At 41.9% G+C, this 21,893-nt stretch overlaps 5 protein-coding genes and 1 pseudogene across 5 annotated transcripts in view; 4 read left to right on the forward strand and 2 right to left on the reverse strand.

The window, feature by feature from the left end:
* Window positions 1-4,130, forward strand: part of LOC116762394 (histone H2A type 1-like) — a 20,208-nt gene extending 16,078 nt beyond the window's left edge. Inside the window, exon 2 of the mRNA XM_032649311.1 lies at window positions 3,139-4,130. The gene's annotated coding sequence lies outside the window, so the exon portion shown is untranslated. The remainder of the gene's footprint in view (window positions 1-3,138) is intronic.
* LOC116762441 (histone H3.1-like) overlaps window positions 1-14,370 on the forward strand; it is a 24,228-nt gene extending 9,858 nt beyond the window's left edge. The window contains exon 2 of the mRNA XM_032649360.1: window positions 13,982-14,370. Coding sequence (XP_032505251.1) covers window positions 13,982-14,305 — 324 coding nt within the window. The 3' untranslated portion in view covers window positions 14,306-14,370. The remainder of the gene's footprint in view (window positions 1-13,981) is intronic.
* On the forward strand, window positions 963-1,452 carry LOC116762401 (histone H3.1). The gene has a single exon (XM_032649317.1). It carries the CDS (start codon window positions 990-992, stop codon window positions 1,398-1,400), a length of 411 nt encoding a protein of 136 aa, XP_032505208.1. The 5' UTR covers window positions 963-989; the 3' UTR covers window positions 1,401-1,452.
* LOC116762385 (histone H1.3) lies at window positions 4,297-9,447 on the reverse strand. Its single transcript, XM_032649300.1, has one exon. The coding sequence runs from the start codon at window positions 9,283-9,285 to the stop codon at window positions 8,620-8,622; it is 666 nt and encodes a 221-aa protein (XP_032505191.1). The 5' UTR covers window positions 9,286-9,447; the 3' UTR covers window positions 4,297-8,619.
* LOC116762413 lies at window positions 7,911-8,333 on the forward strand (annotated as a pseudogene).
* A 3,243-nt stretch (window positions 14,371-17,613) lies between the features above and the next one.
* Window positions 17,614-19,899, reverse strand: LOC116762430 (histone H4). The gene has a single exon (XM_032649350.1). The coding sequence runs from the start codon at window positions 19,827-19,829 to the stop codon at window positions 19,518-19,520; it is 312 nt and encodes a 103-aa protein (XP_032505241.1). The 5' UTR covers window positions 19,830-19,899; the 3' UTR covers window positions 17,614-19,517.
* Window positions 19,900-21,893: the final 1,994 nt, after the last annotated feature.

A 21,893-nucleotide genomic window follows, 5' to 3' on the forward strand; every position in this document is an offset into this window, starting at 1 on the left:
GTTGGCCTATTTTTGTAGGGCTTCTATGCAAATAGGTGCTTAATCTATCTCAATTCCTGATTGGGTCAAATCAGCCAGTAGAAACCTTTTATGCAAATAAGGTGATTTCAAATCTGCTTTTTGATTGGCTGTTTAAGTGGAACTAACACTAGACATCCCCCCCACCCTCAGAAAAAATAACTTTCGTTTTCAAAATAGTGCAAAAAATTAATGTCTTGTCCGTAAGTATCTACTTGTGAGCCTTGTTTCTCTCTAGATCCGGACCTAAAGAGACAAACGCCCCATACAAATTTATGACTAGTTTTCTGCCAAAATTCAGTTACCGGGTTAGTAATTCTAGAAAAGAGAACATAGAAATTAGCTAAATATATAAATGTTTTCAAAATTATGCCATTGGCATTTCCAATTCGGCTTGATCAAAGTCGGCAACACTTAAGCTTTACGAAGAATTAAGGATCGTCACATTTCAACGGCGGTAGTATTTTCATGTTTTCTAGGAACAGTGTCTGGAAGTGATGCCAGCGTTTGTTGGAGAGCTGGGAATTAGGTAATATGGTGCTTGCATTGCTAAAATAAAACGTTTATTCAAAATCAGAACCTTTGATAAGTGACGAAACTGGACTCGATCAATTACATTCAAAACCGTAGTTTTTGAAAGGGCTCAGAACTCTGGAACGTTCATTTTCGTCTCTTCCCAAACTTAATCCCGAACAAGGGGATTAAAACAAAACCAATTAAGGTATATATAAAACATGTAACATACAGGGTGAATAAATGGCGGAGGACTTTAAGCCAGAAAATATAGACCGTACTGCAATAGATCTAGATTTTCTAAAGTGAGACCTGGTATCCAATCACAAGGCCTATCCAGTTACTTAATTCACGGCGCGGAATTTGAAGATTCGGACCAATCAGGAGGACTTCGCCTGTATAAATAAGAGCAAGAACAGCACGGCTTGTAGTTGTAGCAGTGTTTGCAATCTCTCATTATGGCTCGTACTAAGCAGACCGCTCGCAAGTCGACCGGCGGCAAGGCGCCGCGCAAGCAGCTGGCCACCAAGGCGGCCCGCAAGAGCGCGCCGGCCACGGGCGGCGTGAAGAAGCCGCACCGCTACCGGCCCGGCACGGTGGCCCTGCGCGAGATCCGCCGCTACCAGAAGTCCACGGAGCTGCTGATCCGCAAGCTGCCGTTCCAGCGCCTAGTGCGCGAGATCGCGCAGGACTTCAAGACCGACCTGCGCTTCCAGAGCTCGGCCGTGATGGCGCTGCAGGAGGCGTGCGAGGCCTACCTGGTGGGGCTCTTCGAGGACACCAACCTGTGTGCCATCCACGCCAAGCGCGTCACCATTATGCCCAAGGACATCCAGCTTGCTCGCCGCATCCGCGGGGAGAGGGCGTAAATTGGCCTTAATCGAGTGATAACTGAAACCCAAAGGCTCTTTTCAGAGCCAAACATTTGATCATATAAAAGGTGCCGTAGTACTTGGTCATTAAGAGCACAAATTTTGCGCAGTCCCGAGAGACCTTTGTGGAGAGAGTTTCGGAATTAAGCTCTTTAAAAAGCCTATGATGTGGGGGTTTTTTTTTGGGGGGGGGGGTTACATTGGGTCTTCAGTGCTGCATATGGACTTTCTCTAGTTGCGGCAAGCGGGGGCTACTCTTCGTTGTGGTGCGCGGGCTTTTCATTGCAGTGGCTTCTCTTGCAGAGTACGGGCTCTAGGCTTGAGGGTTTCAGTAGTTGCAGCACTGGACTCAGTAGTTGCAGTGCGTGGGCTCAGCAGTTCTGGTGCACAGGCTTAGTTGGTCCGTGGCATGTGGGATATTCCTGGACTAGGGCTCAAGCCCGTGTCCCCTGTATTGGCAGGCAGTCTTAACCACTGCACCACCAGGGAAGTCCTAAAAAGCCTATGTTATTTTTAAGTTTTCAGTGTAGGAACTGCCTCCATGGCTTTACTTGCACACCCCCGTTTGGCGTATTTTGTGTAGGTTTGGTACATTTAGGCGTGGCTAAACGCTAGGTCTACACCAGGGTGCCCTTGCTCACCAGAATTGTGAGGCCCAGCTCACTAGCAACCACAAGGACCTGTTGAGAATTGTCACGGATATACCACGACCACCCCTAAAACGGAGCCAAGGCTTAGGTTATTAGCTTTATCACCAAAGGGAAGACCTTGACAGCTCCTGAGAACTTGGTGGCGGTCTCTACCCACCAGGTCTTCTCTACAAAGGGCCGAAGCAACCAACAGGGGCAGCTGGGTGGGTCTCTGAGTAGGAAAAAATGGAATGAACTCGAATGCAGGAATCATGAGCCTTTCAGCAGCCGCCATTAAAGGGGCCTTTTTCTGTTTTCCTAAATTCCCTATCTTAATCTCTTGATCAAATCTTATGAAAGTACCTCATATTTGTCAGTAAAACATGAAAATCAGCTGTAAGCTTGAGAGTTCTCTATTGCAGAAAATATTGTCTTCGCTTTCTTCTCATCCCTACAAAACAGCAGTGTGATGTTATTCTGTATTGAAACGATATTCCCTTCTTGTGGAAGTAACAAATTCTTCACTGTGTCTAAACTGGTAGCTGAAGGGAAAAAAGTAAGGAATTTTGTACTGAAACTATACAGCCTGTTATTTGGAAATGTAGAAAGGTTGTTACTAATTGGGTTACTGTAGACCGTTTGGAAGGAGTTTATGTCTATTCAAACACTTCAGCAAATTTCAGGTTCAAGATGGGTGAGGTATCCTTAACTACAAAATTGAGATCCTTCTATTAATTTATTGTTTTTTAATGGGCTATTTCCCCTTGAGGATCAGTAAGGAAAGAGGTCAGGTGATAAATTTAACAGAAACAAAGCTGTAAATAAATACACAGGCCAAGTTAGCCATTGTAAGTCCTAAAGGTTTTATGAAAGAAATCTTTGTTCTTGGAAGTCTGTCAGGCATTGAGACTCGGGTGCTGAGAACTGGGGAGCCTGGACCCATATAAGGAAAAAAGTTTAGCTATTCATAATTCCAATAATGGAGTGTTAGATGTTTGTAACGCTACATAAAGGCATTCCATATTAGAATGTACTTGCCCATATCCTGTACTTTCTTTGAGATTCTAGCACAGTAAGTTTTTTAATGTCTGTTTCTGTCTCACCAGATGGTGGATGTCAAGATATGAGGACCAAGGGGGCACAGAAAACACCTAGTTGTATTATTAAATCCATCAGAACATCTAGAACAGTCCTTTGCCTAAAACAAACCCTCAGGAAATTAGTCAAATTGGAATTTAAAATAAAAATGATTGAACAAACAGGAATTACCATTCAGTTTATTCCTGATTACAGAAGTAAAAGATTGATAGAGTTCATGTAACTTTAATACTATATAGTTTTACCACATAGAAATAATCAACATTAATTGAGTGGTTGCATTACTGAGTCGGCCAGAAGTCATGTATTAGTCTATGAAGTCTCCAAAATATAAGGTAAATTCAATAGTTCTCTACTAATATACATAATTATTATTCTATTAGTTCTTTACAGATGAGGAAACTGAAACTAAGAAAGTTTCAGTTAAAAAGGATAGAGCCAAACTTTTCCCCTTTAGCATTGCTCTATTAAACAATAGCATTCGTATGATCCTCAACAGTTACCCCTGAGGCTTTATTCCTTGGAAGAGCTGTCATAGGAAGACTGATACGTTTATCTTAACATTTTCATAATATGTTAAAGGAAATGGGTGGATTTTGAAAATGTACAGGATCATATAAAACTGTGTTCTATTATACTACAATTATTACAGCCAATTGCACAGAAATATAATTGATGCACAGCAATAAAATTATAACATTAACTTGGACAATTTTTAGCCTTTCTGTCCATCATCCAAACAATGATCTTGATTGTTAAGACACATACACACACACACACACACACACACACACACACACACACACTTTAAAAAAAAAAATTTAAAGGCATACCTTGAAATGGTAGTGCTTAACATGAGATTTTTTTAATGAATTTTGATTTTCTTGGGGAAATATCACAAATCTAAATCATGTCACATTTTATTTGTACCTGTTGGAAAATTAAGTTGTATAACCATTTCAGGCTTACCTGGTTGCCTATAAGTACACGTAATTTAAAAACAAGTATATAATCTCTGAATGACCAGTAGCTTTATTTTATAGAAGTGATAGCTAAAAATCAAGATAATTCAGAAATGCCATTCTTTTTCCGCATCCTGCCTACCCCATATGTACACAGGTAAATATTGGTATTTTACATCTGAAGACTTTTATCCTGCAAAGGTGTTTTTTTTTTTCAGTAGCCCCAACACCTTGGATGGCATACCTCAGAAAGTAAGGGAGCTAGTGCCTAAATCAAGCCATGAGGAGGGTCATAGAAGGGGCAGAGAGATTTATTACCCTTAGCTTTCCACAGAAAAACAGAAAATCACTGGATCTGATTATTATGGGGGTAATCCTACCCATTTGACAGGATTTTAAAGCTCAGTCAATTAAAAAAACACCTAGAGTAGTGGGAAAACAAGATAAAGAAGACTAATGACCTAGGGTTTAGTTTAATGACAGAAAAGAATAGATGCATTATAAATTTTCCATTGACAATAATGGTACCCAATTATTAATGTCATCAAAGCACATTATCAGAGAAACTAGATTTTTCTAATTAGGGAAATTTATTCGTGGAGTTGGAACTTGAGATGAAATTGGAAAGGTTCTCCCAGGTAGAAGGAGAGAAGGAATTGCAGATGAGTAAAGTTGTCCAAAAAACAAAAAACAAACAACAACAAAAAGGAATAGAAAGGTAAATTTCAGTTATTAGTGCTGGTTAGTGTGAGCAGAAAGTATCATTATGAAAAAAGGCTATAAAGTTCTCACTTGAACCTAAGGCAAGAGTGACAATTTTTATAAGACAGAATGACCAGAATTTAGGAATTAGGGGCTGGAGAACCTGTTAGGAAGAACCAGTTAGCAAGAAACTGTTTAGGATACTGGTTAAGAAACAATGGACTCATCCAGGTATGAGAGGATAAGGAGAGAATGTGAGAGGGGAGAAACTGTCAGTTACTGAAATTTATTTAAACATCTACCTGATTTAGTGACTGAGTGACATGAGTAATCAAGGCCTCCACACAGTGACATGAATTCCATCTGCCTCCTCCAGTTAAAAGGAGTCAGGCAATTACTAAGTAGAAGGGAGAAAGTAGTGATTTCAGCCTGGCCCCCAAAATTACTTTTGGCTTACACCTATGCCATATGCATAAGTACCCCCCTGCAGCTAAGAAAATATGAACATGCCCTTCACACCTTCCATGCTAAGACATCCTTTTTTCTTTCTTTCTTTCTTTTTTTTTTTTTTTTTGGTATATTTTGGAGACAACTACTCACACAGGCTCCTGCTTGATATTTGCCATCTTTAAGTGTAGATCTGTTGAGTTTTTCTAAACCTGGGTTTTTGCCACTGTGATTGACAGACCACCTTTGTTTAGCAAAAGAACATCAGAAATGCAAGGATGAGTGTTTCAGGAGACCCTCCTAGGGATGTGGTTTACTGATGAAATAAATACAGGGACTAGGAATGAGCTTCCTGATCCCTCATCATCCTGCTGCAGAATATCAAGACCATCCCAAGATGTTCATTTTAACCTGCTTTAACTGCAACAAAAATTTTGGGAGATGGAGGAAGAGTTAAACAAGTTCTGATTTCCTTGTAAATTAGAAACTGTCCCAAGGAAAGGAATATGAATATTAATTTACATAAACCAGTGTAAAACTAGAAGAGCATTGATTGAATCGTGTTTAATCCCTTCTGGTGCATTCCAAAGTGATTGTGAATTGGATAGCTCATAAAGGGCCTAAAATAGAAATACATGAATGTTATTTTTTTCTGGATGAGCCTAAAAAGGAAATAGAGAACTCTACTCCTTTTCCAGTTGACGTAATAGATGGGGAGCAGTGTTCAGAAAATGACACTAGGAATAAAGAAACTTGTGTTTGAGACACAGGTCCATCATTTATTGACAAGGTGATTCTGGTCATTTCCTCTTTCTAAGCCACAATTTTCTTAACTTTAAAACAAGTAGCTTAGGGAATTCCCTGGCAGTGCAGTGGTTAGGACTTTCACTGCCATGGACTGGGTTCAATTCCTGGTTGGGGAACTAAGATCCCACAAGCCACGCGGTGCAGTCTAACAATAATCAAGCAGCTTAGCTATACCTACGGCAAATGCTTTATAGTGAGGCAGGCATAGAAGTGGTTTGTAAAATGTAACGAACTACAGAGATACTATATAGTAACCATTTTCCTGAATGTCACATTCCCACATAACACTTATTCCTCATCACTCATAATCAAAAGCCAAACTCTCTCATTCTGGGTATTAAAGACGTCACAGGTCTCTTCCCCCTTCCTTATCTTTCCCCCTTGATGCAATCTCTTATTTTCAAAAAGATTCTTCTGAGTAACCATTTCACATCTTCCCATTTATCCAAATCGCCTTCTCAACCAAACCAGTCTTCTAAGAGGAGGGTTTTTTGGCCCTTTCTAGAAAGAAGAAAGTATGGAATACAGTTGTGATGGGGAAAAGATGAACTCCTGCTTAGAAAAGCTAGAAAGGTAATCACAGGCTACCTCCTTTTTTTCTTTTAAAGAAAGTTTAAATAGTAAAGTTTAATAAACTATTAACCAGTAAGTTGTGTGTGTGTGTGTATGTGTAGCTGGGGGCGGGGGGGGGGGGCGGTGAGGGCCGCTGGGTATGTTGTAAACAAAGAAATAAGATGAAGTCTTTCAACCATGAAGTGTTTGCCACTGAAGAGCTGCTCAGGGACTCATGACTTGTTTTGTATAGTGGACTTTATGGATAGTCTGGAGAAACCTGTAAACAAATATCTTCTCAATACAATGTTTTAAAATACTTAAAGCATACAGGATAAGAAAATTAGCCACATTAAAATACAGCTGTCAGAATGTATTTCTTTTACGTAAAATGTGTTTCATTAGTCACATCAAATAACAAGGAACAACAGGTGGAATAACAAATGTCAGTTTCAAGGAATCAGAATGATGTAAATTTTATTTCAAGATATCTGCAATATCTTCAAAGTGATCCAAAAACATCTGTGATGGCCACTGTTGAAAAAGTCAGAGGCACTGCAAAATCCATTGTGATAAGCTGCCTACAGATACACTTGAAGGAAATGCTTAGCTGCATTTAGAGTTTGGTAAAATAAAGGTGTAATTTTTCCCCATCCATGTTTACAACCCCCTAATGGTCTGCAGAACTCAGATTTTGGTCAAGATTTGCCAATAAAATCGAGTGGCCTTCCTCAGAAAATAACAACAACAAAAACAGGGATGAAGGGGAAATGATGTAATATCAGGTCAACCCATCTTCCTAGAGCCATTTATTTTGCCCTGGTTACTCCAGCTCAAGGTGCTCTCTAAGCCACCTCGTTCCCTTTATCAACGGTTTTTACTTGTTTCTGCCTCCCTGTTTGTTGCCTATTCACCAAAAGATATTAGACCACCAACCCAACTCCCTGGGGCTTGTCAACATCTGAGGGGGAAAAAGTCTGGCAAAGAAAAGGGTAAATTATAAACCGCCAGGGGTAGCTTACTTTTTTCTATCCCTTGGTGTCAGGGTGGTAGCAACAATTATGCAGATTTAGGCAGAATAACAATAGCACAAATAGGACTACATTCATCAAGCGGAAAAACCCAAGCTTTTCAACTGCTTCCAAGTATGTATCAATACAAGTCTTAATATCTCAGCCTCTAACTGGTGCAGTATTTTCTCCTGGAGCCCATGCAAGTAACTCCAGAAGTGCGTTCTGATTGGTTAACTCTCTCAATAGCCTCTGCAAACCAATGGGAATGGAAATTTTATAAACATCCGGAGACTATAATAACCCCTTCCTTAAGCTGCACTATTTCTTTCCTAACATGTCTGGACGAGGAAAAGAGGGCGGCAAAGCGCGAGCAAAGGCCAAGACCCGCTCCTCGCGGGGCGGGCTCCAGTTCCCCGTGGGCCGAGTCCACGGCCTGCTTCGCAAGGGTAACTATGCCGAGCGGGTCGGGGCCGGCGCGCCGGTGTACCTGACGGCGGTGCTGGAGCACCTGACGGCCGAGATCCTGGAGCTGGCGGGCAACGCGGCCCGCGACAAGACGCGTATCATCCCGCGCCACCTGCAGCTGACTATCCGCAACGACGAGGAGCTCAACAAGCTGCTGGGCAAAGTCACCATCGCTCAGGGCGGCGTCCTGCCAACATCCAGACCGTGCTGCCGCCCAAGAAAACCGAGAGCCACCACAAGGCCAAGGGCAAGTGAATCTGCCGCAAAGGCTCTTTTGAGAGCCACTATCATTAGAGGACTGTGATCACAACATTCGGAGAGCTCTGAACGTGGCGGTGCGCGCGCACCCTGACGCATAGCCAATCACGTTAGGGCGGCAAGTTTAAAAAAATTGCTTAAGTTTAAAAAAGAATTTTACCTTATTACAAGGCTTGTTGGTTACCTACGGAAACATATCCGGCTAAGCTCTTTTATCTGAAATTGGTGCGTGGCTCTGAAAAGAGCCTTTGAGATTTTCAAAGTAGGACGTCCCGCTACCGATTTACTTCTTCTTGGAGACCGCCTTCTTAGCCTTTGTAGCCTTGGGCTTGGTAGCTTTAGGCTTGGCTGCCTTGGCTTTGGGGGCTTTGGCCTTGGCCGGACTCTTAGCCGCCTTCTTCGGCTTGGCTGCCTTAGCCTTTTTCGGGCTCTTGGCCACTTTCTTGGCCCCAGCAGCCACCCCCGGTTTCTTGGCTTTCTTAGGGGTCTTCTTAGCGGCCTTCTTGGGGGTGGCCGCGCCCGTGGCTTTCTTGGGCTTCTTAGCTGCCCCAGCAGCCTTCTTGGGCTTGGCCGCGCCTGCCTTCTTAGCCTTGGGCTTGGTTTCCCCGGTGGCCGCCTTTTTGTTGAACTTGAAGGAACCTGAGGCGCCAGTGCCCTTGGTCTGCACCAGGGTGCCCTTGCTCACCAAGTTCTTAAGACCCAGCTTGATGCGGCTGTTGTTCTTCTCCACGTCATAACCAGCGACCGCCAGCGCTTTCTTCAGCGCGGCCAAGGACACGCCGCTGCGCTCCTTGGAGGCGGCGACAGCCTTGGTGATGAGCTCGGACACCGGGGGCCCGGACGCCTTGCGTTTTCCAGCAGCTGCGCCGGTTTTCTTCGTCTTCTTCTTAACAGGTGTTTTCTCTGTAGGTGCGGGAACAGCAGGGACAACTGGAGCAGTCTCCGACATTTTTCTGTTTAGCCAGTTAAGACAAAAACTAAGCTTAAACTGTCAGAACGGCGTGTCCTGGGAACCTCCGGCTGGGGGTTTATATAGAGAGTAGCTGCGTGATGATTGGTTGCCTTTTCCGTGCGCCGCGCTGCTACGAAGGGCTCCTCGGCTCTGCCGAATGGCTGTGTTTTTTGCCCCTTAAAAAAGAAGAAAAATATAAGAAGTCTGGGCACGAAATAATTAGGGATTTGGGGGAAACTGATCCGAGACTCTTCAGGCTTCGTTCCTGCCTTATTTGCTATACCTAGTTTCAAAGCCGGCCCCCTGAAACTTTCCTGATTCCCCCAACTCTCTTGGAAACTTCGGTCAAATTGAGACAACTTTCAGATTTTCCTTAAAATTACTAGTTCTCTCTGCTTCCTTTGCAAATCTTTCTTCCAGGGCATTGTCATACACATTGTTTTCTTTTCAACCTTATATAAATAACCTCATTTTTACTCAAATATACAAGGAAAATCGTTTTTTTCGCGGGAGCAATAGCACAGCTCTCCTGCAACTTGTTTGCTCTAAGCACTGGGAATTGGCACTGGGGTAGAAAATTCTACGTACAAGATGGATAAGTATTTTTAAAAGGATAGATTTTTTAAAAAAGTATTTGAGTGACCAGTGTGTAAACTGGGTTTGCTCCCAGTGTTTCGGTGATTTAAACATTTTTGGAAGGATGGGGTGTGAGGCTGCTCCATTTATTTTCTAGATAAACAGCTCCAAATAGAGTCACCAACCTGCTCTAAAAATTAGTATAATAGATTTTTCTGACCTAGAATGGGCATTAGAGATCAATCACACCATCTACAAAGAAGAAAAGTGAATCATGAAGCAACAGATTGGCAGTTCTACATCATTTTACCAGCTCTGAGCTCAAGAACTCCGTAAGATCAAGTGGGTTAAAATTGTATATTGCCTAATGATATTCCGTCCATAAGATTTTCTTCCTCCATTATTTAGCACAGAATTATGTACATATTTCCTATATTTCAAAATGATACTTAAAATACAAAATTGATTTATCTTTTTTCAACATTGCAAATAGGGACACAGAGGACTAGAAAGTAAAAAAAAAATTCTCATTAAACTCACTTACTGAATCTTCATAAGTTTCCCTGGGATTTTTACTAACAAAATATGAACTGGGCTATCATGACCTAAATTAATTGGCTGAATGTGTCCACTAAGGAGTTGAATAAATATTTCATAGCAAACATGACTGATTTACTACTCCCATCTCTTTGTAACACAGAGAGCTAATGGAATTCGATAAATATTGGATAATTAAGCACAAAATTAATATCCACCAAATAATCAGATACTGAAATTAAACCTCATGTTTGTCAAAATAAATAAACAAGAAAAGTATTTTGGTGTTGTGTTTTTTTTTAAATAAATACCCCTACTTCCTAAAATCTATTTATTCTGGCCTACATTCAATAGTGACTTGAGAATTTTTTCATATAACTCCAAGACAGGATAATCAACTTAAAAGATGTCATCTCTTTGCACTGAACTAATTCCATAAAAATGACTTGGCTTGCTTTTAAATAGTCATTATTGGCTGGCACTGTCTGTAACTAAGTCTCTGGGACTTGAGACCATGTTATATACCAATTACAAATACAGTGTGTAAAGAGGGAAGCTTATAGGATTGGATCTAGAACATTCCAATTTTCCCAGGGAAGGCATTTTACATTTGTCTGGAGGATGGGGCTACTTGTCATCCTCAGTATCATCACTGTCAATAGCAATAGTAACAAATATTATATAACGCCCTTTTCCTTTTCAGCCCAGAGCCTAATACTATCTAGACCTAAAGATAAAATTAAAATTCAGATTTTTAAACCTTTACTATTTTGATGATCATTGTAGTCATGAAATCAGTTGTTGAATACTTGTTGGAATTGTTCCCTAAGTTGTATGTACTCAATTTAAGATAGGTGAAAAGTTCTTTCTACAGCAGATGCCACCATTTCTTTCTTGTGCAACTGTTACCGGTTCCCATGGCTATTTAGGTTCCAAATAAGTGAGAAGACACTGGGGCTCAGGGTCATCTGCTTAATTGTTTATAGGTAATCTCTGCCATTCCTGGAGGGCAATAATTGAGACTTGATTTCACCTGAAAAGTTCTGCCCTAGATGTGTATAGGAGGATGGAGCTGTACTGTGTGTAGGTACTGTTATCTCTTGAGATCCAGGTATTTATGCTCTAACTGTAGCATGGACAAGGTTCTTGAAAGCTGGATCACCCCATGGGACTATAAAGTTGAAAAGTTTCACCTATTACTTGGTAGCCCCCAAAAAAGTTGTCTGTATTACTTTTGAATCCTAAATCTGTATATATTCTAAAACCATTGACTTTCTGCTAGACTAAGACTTGAACTATTTTTACCTTATAGATGTAAAAAATAAATAAGAAAAACTAAAGTTAAACAAGTGATGGATGTCTCACAACTTCATGTTCTCTCAATTTTGGTGTCAAGCCCCCACTCACCATAGTAAATGACTGTGAAAGAGATAGGTAGGGCTCACCAGGGCAATCCACAGGGGCTGTACTTAAGTGTTCCAAAATTCAGTAAATTTCAAACATTTAAGGAGAAGAGTGACTATGTTGACTAAATATCAAAAAGGCCAAATTAAAAATAAGGGATATAGAGCAAATAGAGCATTGTTTTACAATGTAATGTGTTCAGAAGGGTAATGAGAAATCACATCTATTTTAATTTCCTATCAGATGGTCTCACCTGAGGACACTCTACCACTTGAAACTCCCCTTCAAGCACAACTATATATCAATATTATTCATTTTATTTCCTAAAAAGGACACTACTACTCTCAAACTTCCACTTTCATTTTTACATGTCCCTCTGTGTATCTGTAATATCTGGTACACGCAGAAGGTGACTAATTTCTATTATACCTCAAAGATACTCCAATCCTCATTTCCTGCAGCAAGCCTCATTCTCAGGTACCTACCACACTCTCTTTCCCAGTCTGGGCCAGAAGTTCTCCAGAAGAAGTTCTCTATCACAATACAGCCCAATGCAACCTATTGCAATGATGGAAATGTTCCGTATCTGCACTATAGAACAGACAACAACTACACTTGCTTGTGGTTATTGAGCACTTACTTAAAGGTAGAGTGACTGAAGAAATTAATTTTTAATTTTATTTAATTTTAATTTAAATGGGCATACGTGGCTAGTGGCTAATACAAATACAGGAAAGCACAGCTCTAAAACAATTCTCAAACTTGAATGAGCAAACCACTCACCTGAGGATCTTAAAAATGTCGTATTAGTTCAGTAGATTTGGGGCTGGTCCTGAAATTCTGTATGTCTAACAAGCTCCCAGGTGATGCTAATGTTGCTGGGATATGACTGCTCCACCCATCACTACCAGGATGAATCTAGGATGGTGGGCTGATTACATGGCCCCTCACCCCGAGTTTACTTTTCTCTTTCTTCAGCTAGAGTTTGAGTTCTTTAAAAGAATGTGTGATTGTCTTTGTAAACCTGGTATTTGTACACCACTCTTGGCGTATAGTAGACCCTAAATTGTTGAATGAATGAATGCAATGAATCAATGATTCTTGTTCAGTGACTTCCTCAAAAAGGAGAGCAGGGGAGATCACAATGTCTAAATCCACAGGTAACTGCACCTGAACTAAATCTCAAAAAGTCTGTGACTCAAGGAAGTTAATAATCCTCTGACCGCTTATATGGTAAGCACCAGCAGAGAAGGCTTTTTTTTTTTTTTTTAAATCACCTCTAGTTACATAGAAGGCACTCAATGTGAATTTGTGGACTGTGAGTAATGTTGGCATTTGTCTATTAACCAATACTTATCTGTGTGTAGAACTTCAGTTACCCTTTTTACTTGGACAGTATTTCACTCTTTTGTTATTTTTTTAAAATTCTGTTAATTTGCAAACTTATTCATCCTGATGTATCTTCAATGCTTTAATGACATAGCTCGGTGGTAGGTGGCAAGGACATAAGACCACAGAATCAGAAGGCCTCAGTTCTACCCCCAACAATACCATTTATTAGAACAGGATTAGGTCTTCAATCCTGGGATTCTTCATCCTCACAATGTAAATAGTGCTTTATAAATTGGGGAGAAAAGAGCGGAAATTCAATTAATGTTGGTTCCCCTTACTAGACATCCCTCTTTACCAGGAATGCTGAAAAACGATGGTTATGTAAACGCTTCGCCAAACGGAAATGTTCAGGATCAGCCAAACTTAATAAGCATTACTAGAGTTTTTAAGAATACTTACATTTTTTAAAGTATCTTCATGTTTTCAAATTAATTTTATTCTGCTTTCTCTCCCTTTTGCAGACAAATGTGGCGGTACTGCCTCCTTTTGCTAAATAATAAAAGTGGTGAGGAGACTTGTACAATATTAATCGAGAAAACCCACAGGCACACGACTAGAGTCCACAAAACCAGCGACTCTGGACCCCAACCAGGAAACCGGAAACAGATACTGAGTCGCATTTCCCCGCCCCCTTCCCTGCTAGGCAATAGCAGACGGCCAGTGAGGAAGGGAAGAGGCGGGGGCAGAGGTCTCGTTCCCGCCCCCGCCGTTTCAGTTTCCTAATAGGTCCGTAAAACTGATATATAAGAGGCTGCAGCCCGCTGTTAAGCGCTGGTAAGAGGAGTCGCTGTTAGCCATGTCTGGTCGAGGGAAGGGTGGAAAGGGTCTGGGAAAGGGGGGCGCCAAGCGTCATCGTAAAGTTCTCCGTGACAACATCCAGGGCATCACCAAGCCTGCTATACGCCGTCTCGCCCGGCGTGGTGGTGTGAAGCGTATTTCTGGTCTTATCTATGAGGAGACCCGTGGGGTGCTGAAGGTGTTCTTGGAGAATGTAATCCGCGACGCTGTCACCTATACCGAGCACGCCAAGCGCAAGACTGTCACCGCCATGGACGTGGTTTACGCGCTCAAACGCCAGGGACGCACTCTCTACGGCTTCGGCGGCTAAGTTTCATTGCGGTCTTTGGCTGTGAAGCTCTTAGTTTACTCACAAAAGGCCCTTTTCAGGGCCACCCACTTAGTTACATGAAGGGCTGCTAACTAGCACAAAGGGGAAACAAAGATAATATTTAATGTTTTATATTAATACTGGGTACCGATTTTAATTAAGGCAGTCGCTTTCTCTTTGTAGACGCCGGCTGTCGCGTTTTTTTGGTCTTTTTTCCGAGTTAGATATCATCTCAAGATGGCGGCTCAGACATGCCAAAAACAAAATCGTGCGGTGGAACTGCTGGAGTTTTTACTCAACAGAAGTGAATTGCATTTGACGTGGCATCAGTTTTCGAATTTCAACATGTTTGAGTTCATTTTACCCCCCCAAAACATTAAAATTAACTTGTCTAGAATGTCCTAGTGTCCTGAAGAGGGTACCTGGGGCCTTTAAGCAGCCTTCTTCCCACAGAAAACGTCGCAGATAGCTCTGGATAGATGGAGCCATAGGTAGTGAACTCAAATCGGGTGGAAGAGACATTGTAAAATTTTGTCTTATCTAGTGTACTCCTGAGGACGCGTTGGAACTCTTAACATGACTAGGAGGTCATCACTCTTAATGCTTTGTTTCCAAAACGTTGACAATGTGACCTTATGGCCATCCCACCTCTGACTGCATCCTTACCTCTCCATTTTCCCACCAGGCGGAAGAGGTGCTCTTCAGGCCCTCTCATGCTCATCCTGCCACCTGTGTTCTAAATCTTTCACTCCCAGAAGCTTTGTGTTTGTGTCAGTGAAAACACACCCTGGTGTGTGGGTGAACACACACCCAGGGACAGTTTCATTCTGTCCCTGTTAAGATAGTTATTAATGGAGCCCACTTCCACTATCAATAACTTACTTGCACAGTAGATTAGTTGGTCCTTCTGATCTAATCATAGTGATATCCCAGCTTAAAGTTTTATTCCTCTTTCTACTGGCTCTTTCCCATCTACATATAAATATGTTTCAGTGTCTCTCAATTTAATCCATACCTCTGTCAATTACTAGATCCTTTCCATTTATCAAATCTCCAAGCCTTGGGTAATCTGGAGTCACTATCCTCATGTCTTTTCATGATTATATGACTTCTTCACAAATCACTCACTAAATATATCCTTGGCATAGTTACCAGTGACCTTCGAAAGGCCAAAACCATGCACATCTGACCCTGTTTATTACTCCTGCCTTCACAATCTTCTCACAGTGTTTTGTGGTACCTTTCTTCCTAACCCAGATCCTATTGTTCTCCATGATCCTTCTCAGTTTGCTTCTTTGGGTCCTATTCCTCTGTTCTGTGGTTCCACTCAATTAACAAACTCTTGTTCTCCATTATCAGTTCATAGATCCTCCTTGAGCCGTCTCTTCCAGAGTGTGCCATAAATGGTGAGACATCTTGGCACCACGAAAATTGAATATCAGCTGAAATGGAGCAGAATATGCCACCCCAAGATATGCCACTTTGGCATAAGGATTATTTTGAGCTAAGGCGCTTGAAAAACAGCTAATGAAAGAATGGGGCTGTGATCTCCCCTTTTCTTCCCGAAAGCAGATAATTATCCCATGTGAAAGGTGCCATCCCTATACCAGGAGGAAATGAACATTCTTATCACCGGAAATGGGGAGTCCAGGATGAGAGAATCGATACAAACAGACCTTGTTAAAATAATCCTTATCTTCCTTTAGTCTCCCCATATATTTTAATTGCTATTTCACAATTACTACTCTTTGTTCAACCTAGTATATAAGCACTTAGGCTTAACTGCTTTTTGGGTGTTCATTTTCCTGTGAAGACTCCCATGTACATGTAAAAAGATTAAATAAAATTTGTGTGTTTTTCTCATGTTAACCTGTCTTATGTCAACTTAATTCTCAAGCCCAGCTAGAGACCCTAAAAGGGTAGAGGAAAATTTTGTTTCTCCTATACAGCTTTCTAATCCCTATAGTGGCCTGACAGGTCTCTCTGCCTGCATTATTCCCAATCTACAATCACTCCCTCCCACTGCAGAAATCTGAGTGAGTTGCAAATTTCATCATGCCGTGTAGGAAAAAAGAGCGAGAGAGAGAGCGAGAGAGAGAGCGAGAGAGAGAGAGAGAGAGAGAGAGAGAGAGAGAGAGAGATAAAGAAAGAAAGAGAGATTCTGAGGCTGGACAAGCCTAACATTTATTCCAGGCCTGATAGTGCCACCAAGAGGGGCAGACAGCTATTAAGGAGCTCCCTGGAATAAAATGCTGCACTCATACCCTCTCTCTCTCTCCGCCCCCTTCTCCTCCTCCCGGCTCTCCCTCTCCACCTCGCTGCCTTCTCCTTCTTTCTCCTTCCCCTTCCCCTTCCTCCCCTTCCCCTTCCTCCCCTTCCCCTTCCTCCTCTTCCCCTTCCTCTCCTTCTCCTTCTCCTTCTCCTTCTTCTCCTTTTTCTTCACTTTGTGTCAGAGTTTGTGAAGAGTCTGGGATCTTACCCTACTTACAAGATAATAAGATAACCTGTAAGTCTTTCATGGCTGCTGGCAGTAGACACAACACTCCTAGGTCAGAGACAAGAGGCTTTATTACAGCACAGCACATCAAGCAGCAACTTTGCATTGGATCCCCTTGTCCATCAGGTCCCACAGGGGCGACCTGGAGGGGCCCAGATGGATACTGCACACACAGTGGGTTTGCATCACAGCCAGGGTACAGCTTGGGGGATTGAACTGAGTGTACTAAGCAAATCCGCTCTTTGTCTGGGGACAGCCACTATCCCATTCTTTAAGGTTCCTCAGCTCTGATAAATGGCATTCTTGGCACACCCTCAGGGCCTGTGGCAGATTGCCTCTGCCAACGCTGGGTGCAAAGGCTACACAATAAGGGTGTAATTGTGTTTTGCCCCAAGCTAGTGTATCCTCCTTGAATATTCAGTCTATGCATTGATATATGAGTGACACCAGGAAAGAAGAAAGCTTAGTTCTAACTTCCAGTAATTTATAGCTTGGTTGAACCAGAAGGTTAAACAAAAACAATTAGAAAAAATAATAAAAGAGAGACTATATTCAAGTAGGAACACTTATGGTCAGAAATTTCATTCTTAGAGCCCTTTGCAGGCAAGGGAACGATGAGGATATGAGGAAGAAGGTCATATTGTAACCGGAAATGGGGTCTGGCTGCTCGCTGCTCAGAAGCCAATAAAGAGGCAAGGTTGGTGGAAAGGAAAGTTTGCTTTATTTTGGATGCCAGCAACTGGGGTGGGGGGAGGGGGAGGGCGAACGCCTGTCCAAAGGCTGACTCCCCCCAGCTGACAATCAGTGGGCAAGAGCTTTTCCAGGCTGAGGGAGGGCGCTACATGCAGAAACAGTACAGTCAGCTCTCATAGTCATCTTGAAACTGGTCATGCGGTGGTCTGACCAGCATCATCTTGATCATTAAGTACAGTTAGTCTTTACTTCCAGGGTCGGTTTGTTCCCATTTCTTTGAGGCCATTTCTCGGATTTGTGGCAGCTTATGTCATGGCTGCAGTCTGGTCATCATGTAGTTAACTTCTTCCACCTGGCGGGGGTTTCAGTACCTACAAGGCAGCTCACAGGATGTGGCTCAGAACATTAACTATAGCCCTTGAGGAGGAACTAAAGGTCCTTGACTATGCTTAAGGACTAAACTATTATTATTTGGTCTTCTTTGACAGTTTTCCTTTGTTTCTGTATTTTCTCACTTCTCTGATTAAACTTATTCTTTGGCTAAAGCCTTTACACAGACAAAAGTCAGGCTGAGAACATGGGGGCATAGACCATACTGTCCTGCTCCGTTTCAATATGACAGCTGGGCCCAGAAGGAGTAGCAGATATTTGGCTGAGGAAAGAGCAGGGAAGAGTGAGGGGAGAGGAGGCAGGTGTAAGGGGGATTCACTATGTTATTGAAGAGTGCTCAGTTCTGCGAAGGACTGAGTATACGTTAAGTTACATCTAAGTATACGTTAGACTCAGAGACTAGAGATAAACGTGTGCTGAACACAGAGGATGGGATTGAAGGACCAAGTAGGCACCACACATTCATGAGGCACATAAAATTCTCAGTATCTATGAGGCATCTCATACTTGATAAGTCAGCCACCCACTTGACCTCTGCCCATAGGATGCAGATAAAACCCATTGGTGAGTGGCAACTATAGACCAAGCAAATATACCCCTAGATCTCTTTAATAGAGCAACTGTGTGTGATTGGCCCAGCTGCCTTCCACCTGCTCAGTCCTCTTGTTCAACTTAACTCTGGTCCTCAGAGGCCCATCATCAGGAAGGAAGGCTGATGTGGCAGAGAGCAAAGGAGATTATATGAACATTGTGTAAATAACAGGATTCATCTAGCGAGGACCTTCCACCTGTTTGTCTTATCCTAAGTATGCTGTGCTGTACATCTATTTCCCCATGCTTTTTGCAACATGGTTTAAATTGATTAAAATTTCTAAGCATTTTAATTTGGTCTGTGACCCCTTCTGCTCTGTGACCTCTGGGAAAGTTGCCTGGTAGTGTGCTTGGAGGTGAAGCGTGGCAGAATATGCCACCCTAAAATATGCCACTTTGGCTTATTTTGAGCTAAAGGCACTTGAAAAACAGCAGGTGCAAAACAGCACTCTGACCTATTTTCCTTCTGAAAACAGGAAATCAAACTCCCATATGGAAGATTCCCTCCCTGTACCAGGAAGAAAATAGCATTATCACCAGATAGGAAGCTTAAAACAGAGAACTCTGCATTGTTAAACTAGCCTTTATCTTCCTAGTTCCTTTTCTACCATTAACTATTCTAGCCCAAACTCCTTTGTCTTGTCACATTTTCATAATTTAATTTAGTATATAAGCCATGTAAGAGCTGTACTCTAGTGTCTGTGGACACCCCAAATATTTATTTCTACTCAAAGAACCCATGACCCTTTACTTACCAGCTGCGTGGCCACATTTGGCCACTAGCCACCTGTTGGTCCCGAGTTAATCTTATACATCAGGAACAGCGATAGTAACACCTCCAGCATTGTGAAAACACCTTAGGGACTGAAGACCAAACTATGTCTAATCAACATTTTAGTGCTTCACTTCTCCCATCTGTACCAAACTACTCTATAGACCACGAAATGGTAAGTGTGGGCTCTTTCATAGAAAAGGTAGGTGGCCCTGAAAAGGGCCTTTACCTTTGCTATAGAAAAGAGAAAAACCTTACAAAGGTCAATCTTAGCCGCCGAAGCCATAGAGAGTGCGTCCCTGGCGCTTGAGCGCATAGACTACGTCCATGGCGGTAACAGTCTTGCGCTTGGCGTGCTCGGTGTAGGTGACAGCGTCCCGTATTACGTTTTCCAGGAACACCTTCAGCACCCCGCGGGTCTCCTCGTAGATGAGGCCGGAAATGCGCTTCACACCGCCACGCCGGGCCAGACGGCGAATGGCGGGCTTGGTGATGCCCTGGATGTTATCACGCAGAACCTTGCGGTGACGCTTAGCGCCCCCTTTTCCCAGGCCTTTCCCGCCCTTGCCTCGTCCAGACATATCAGAGAATAACTAAGCACGGCGACTGAGTCTAACGCTAACAACCTGCAGCCCCTTATGTAGCGATTGTGCGGACCTTTGTGAAAACTGTAAGACCAGAAAGGCGGGAAACCGTACTGAGTCCCCGCCCCTTGCTTCTAAGACCTGAAATGAACAAGGGCTAGGGCGTTTTACTGGTATTCAGAAAATAAGAATCTTTAAACAGAAGCATCAAACGTATACACAAAGGGAATTGCCTCGTTTAAGTATGTTTGTATGTGTTTAAAGATTTATCCATTCCATATATTCTTGGATCTTTGCCACTGGCCTTTAAGCCCAAATTCCCAAAACAAAGTAATTTACAAATACATTGACAAGCAACCACGCCAGGCTTTGGGTTTGGAATCCATAAGCAAGCTGCTCTCAAACTATTATTGGGCATGTTTATTAATCTATCTGAGACTCAGTGGCCTTATCCATAAAATAGGATCAATACTACTGATAATGGAGTTATTGTAAACAAAATAGCATCTAGTTCGTGAACAATAAATTTCTATCGCCCTGGACTTTGTTCTTAAAAACAAAGTATTTATAATACAGACAGGCCTAAGGCACATGGAAAGATTTCAAAACATTTCTAATATAACACCAGTTTGTACAGTGTGCTTTCATTTATACAGATTAAGCATATAAATTTGAACAATGAAGGATTGCAGAGGAAAAGAATGTAAATTGTCAGGGGCTAATAATACCCTGTTCTTATATAGAGGACAGAGGGTGGAGGGGTGATTGTCCTTTACTGTGGTTGGTGCATGGAATTCATGCAAAGCTATCATAAACGCCAATGTTAGGCAAAGAGATTTTATGCAAGTGCCAGAAGTAAAAATGTGATCTTTCCTAGATTATTATATTATTAAAAAAAAAATTGTCGAGCACTATGATTTAAATGATGTCCTTGGAATAAATAGAATGTTCAAAATAAGAGATTATTTTTACTTCACACTATGATATACATAGCACACTGTCCTAAGAGCTGAGCAGTAGCTCAACCAATTACCCCATCAGTAAATTTGAGATTACAAATATCAAATTTGAAAACTCAATTTACTTTTGAGGTAGTGGCAGCAATAGCTAAAAAATCACACACCAACATAAACGAACCAAACTGCTGTTCAATGGACACGTCATCACTAGAACAGCCAGAAGAAAGGAAAACACTGCTATTTATGCAAAAACAAACCAAAACACACCAAAAAAAGAACATTAATTTGTTAAACAAGCCTTGGGAGCCAAAGCAATACACAGTAGCAACTGCTAAAGAAAGATCACAGCTTTTTTTACATTGTTATTTTGAAATAACTAAATTCACAAAAGTTGCTCCAATAGTACCTAGAGTTCCTCGAACCCAGTTTCCCCTAACGGTGAAATCTTATTATCTTATGATATCAAAGCCAGGTAATTGACATTGGCAAAGTACTTTTAACTAGCCTACAGGCCTTACTCAGCTCTCACCAATTTTTCCATGCACCCATTTGTGTGTGTGTGTGTGTGTGTGTGTGTGTGTGTGTGTGTAGCCCTGTGCAATTTTATGTGTCACTACCATCTCAACGCTGACACAAAACTGTTCCATCATCACCAACGAACTCTTTAATGTAACACTTTTGTATTCACATCCACTCACTTCTCCCCTGTCCTGGGGCGATCACTAATCTGTTATCCACCTCTAGGATTGCCATTTTGAGAATGTTATATACATGGAATAATACAAGATGCAACATTTTGAGACTGGCTTTTTTCACTAAGCGTTACCCATCCAGGTAGTTGCATGTATCAATGGCCTCCCTTTTTATTGCTGAGTAGGATTGCATTGCATTGTGTATGAGAATTTATTTAACCATTCACCAGTTGAAAGATATTAAGTTGTTTCTAATTTATAAATAAAGCTGTTATGGACTTTCATGCAGAGGATTTTTGTTGTTTCTCCCCAGCTGTCCCCCACCCCCAGTTTTGGTTTGCTTTTTGTATTTCCTGCGTTCCACCTGAAAATTACATTTTTTAAAATGGCTGAAGTTCTGCGATGATGAC

Source organism: Phocoena sinus, chromosome 11, assembly GCF_008692025.1.
Source record: "Phocoena sinus isolate mPhoSin1 chromosome 11, mPhoSin1.pri, whole genome shotgun sequence".
NCBI classification, from domain to species: Eukaryota; Metazoa; Chordata; class Mammalia; order Artiodactyla; family Phocoenidae; genus Phocoena; species Phocoena sinus.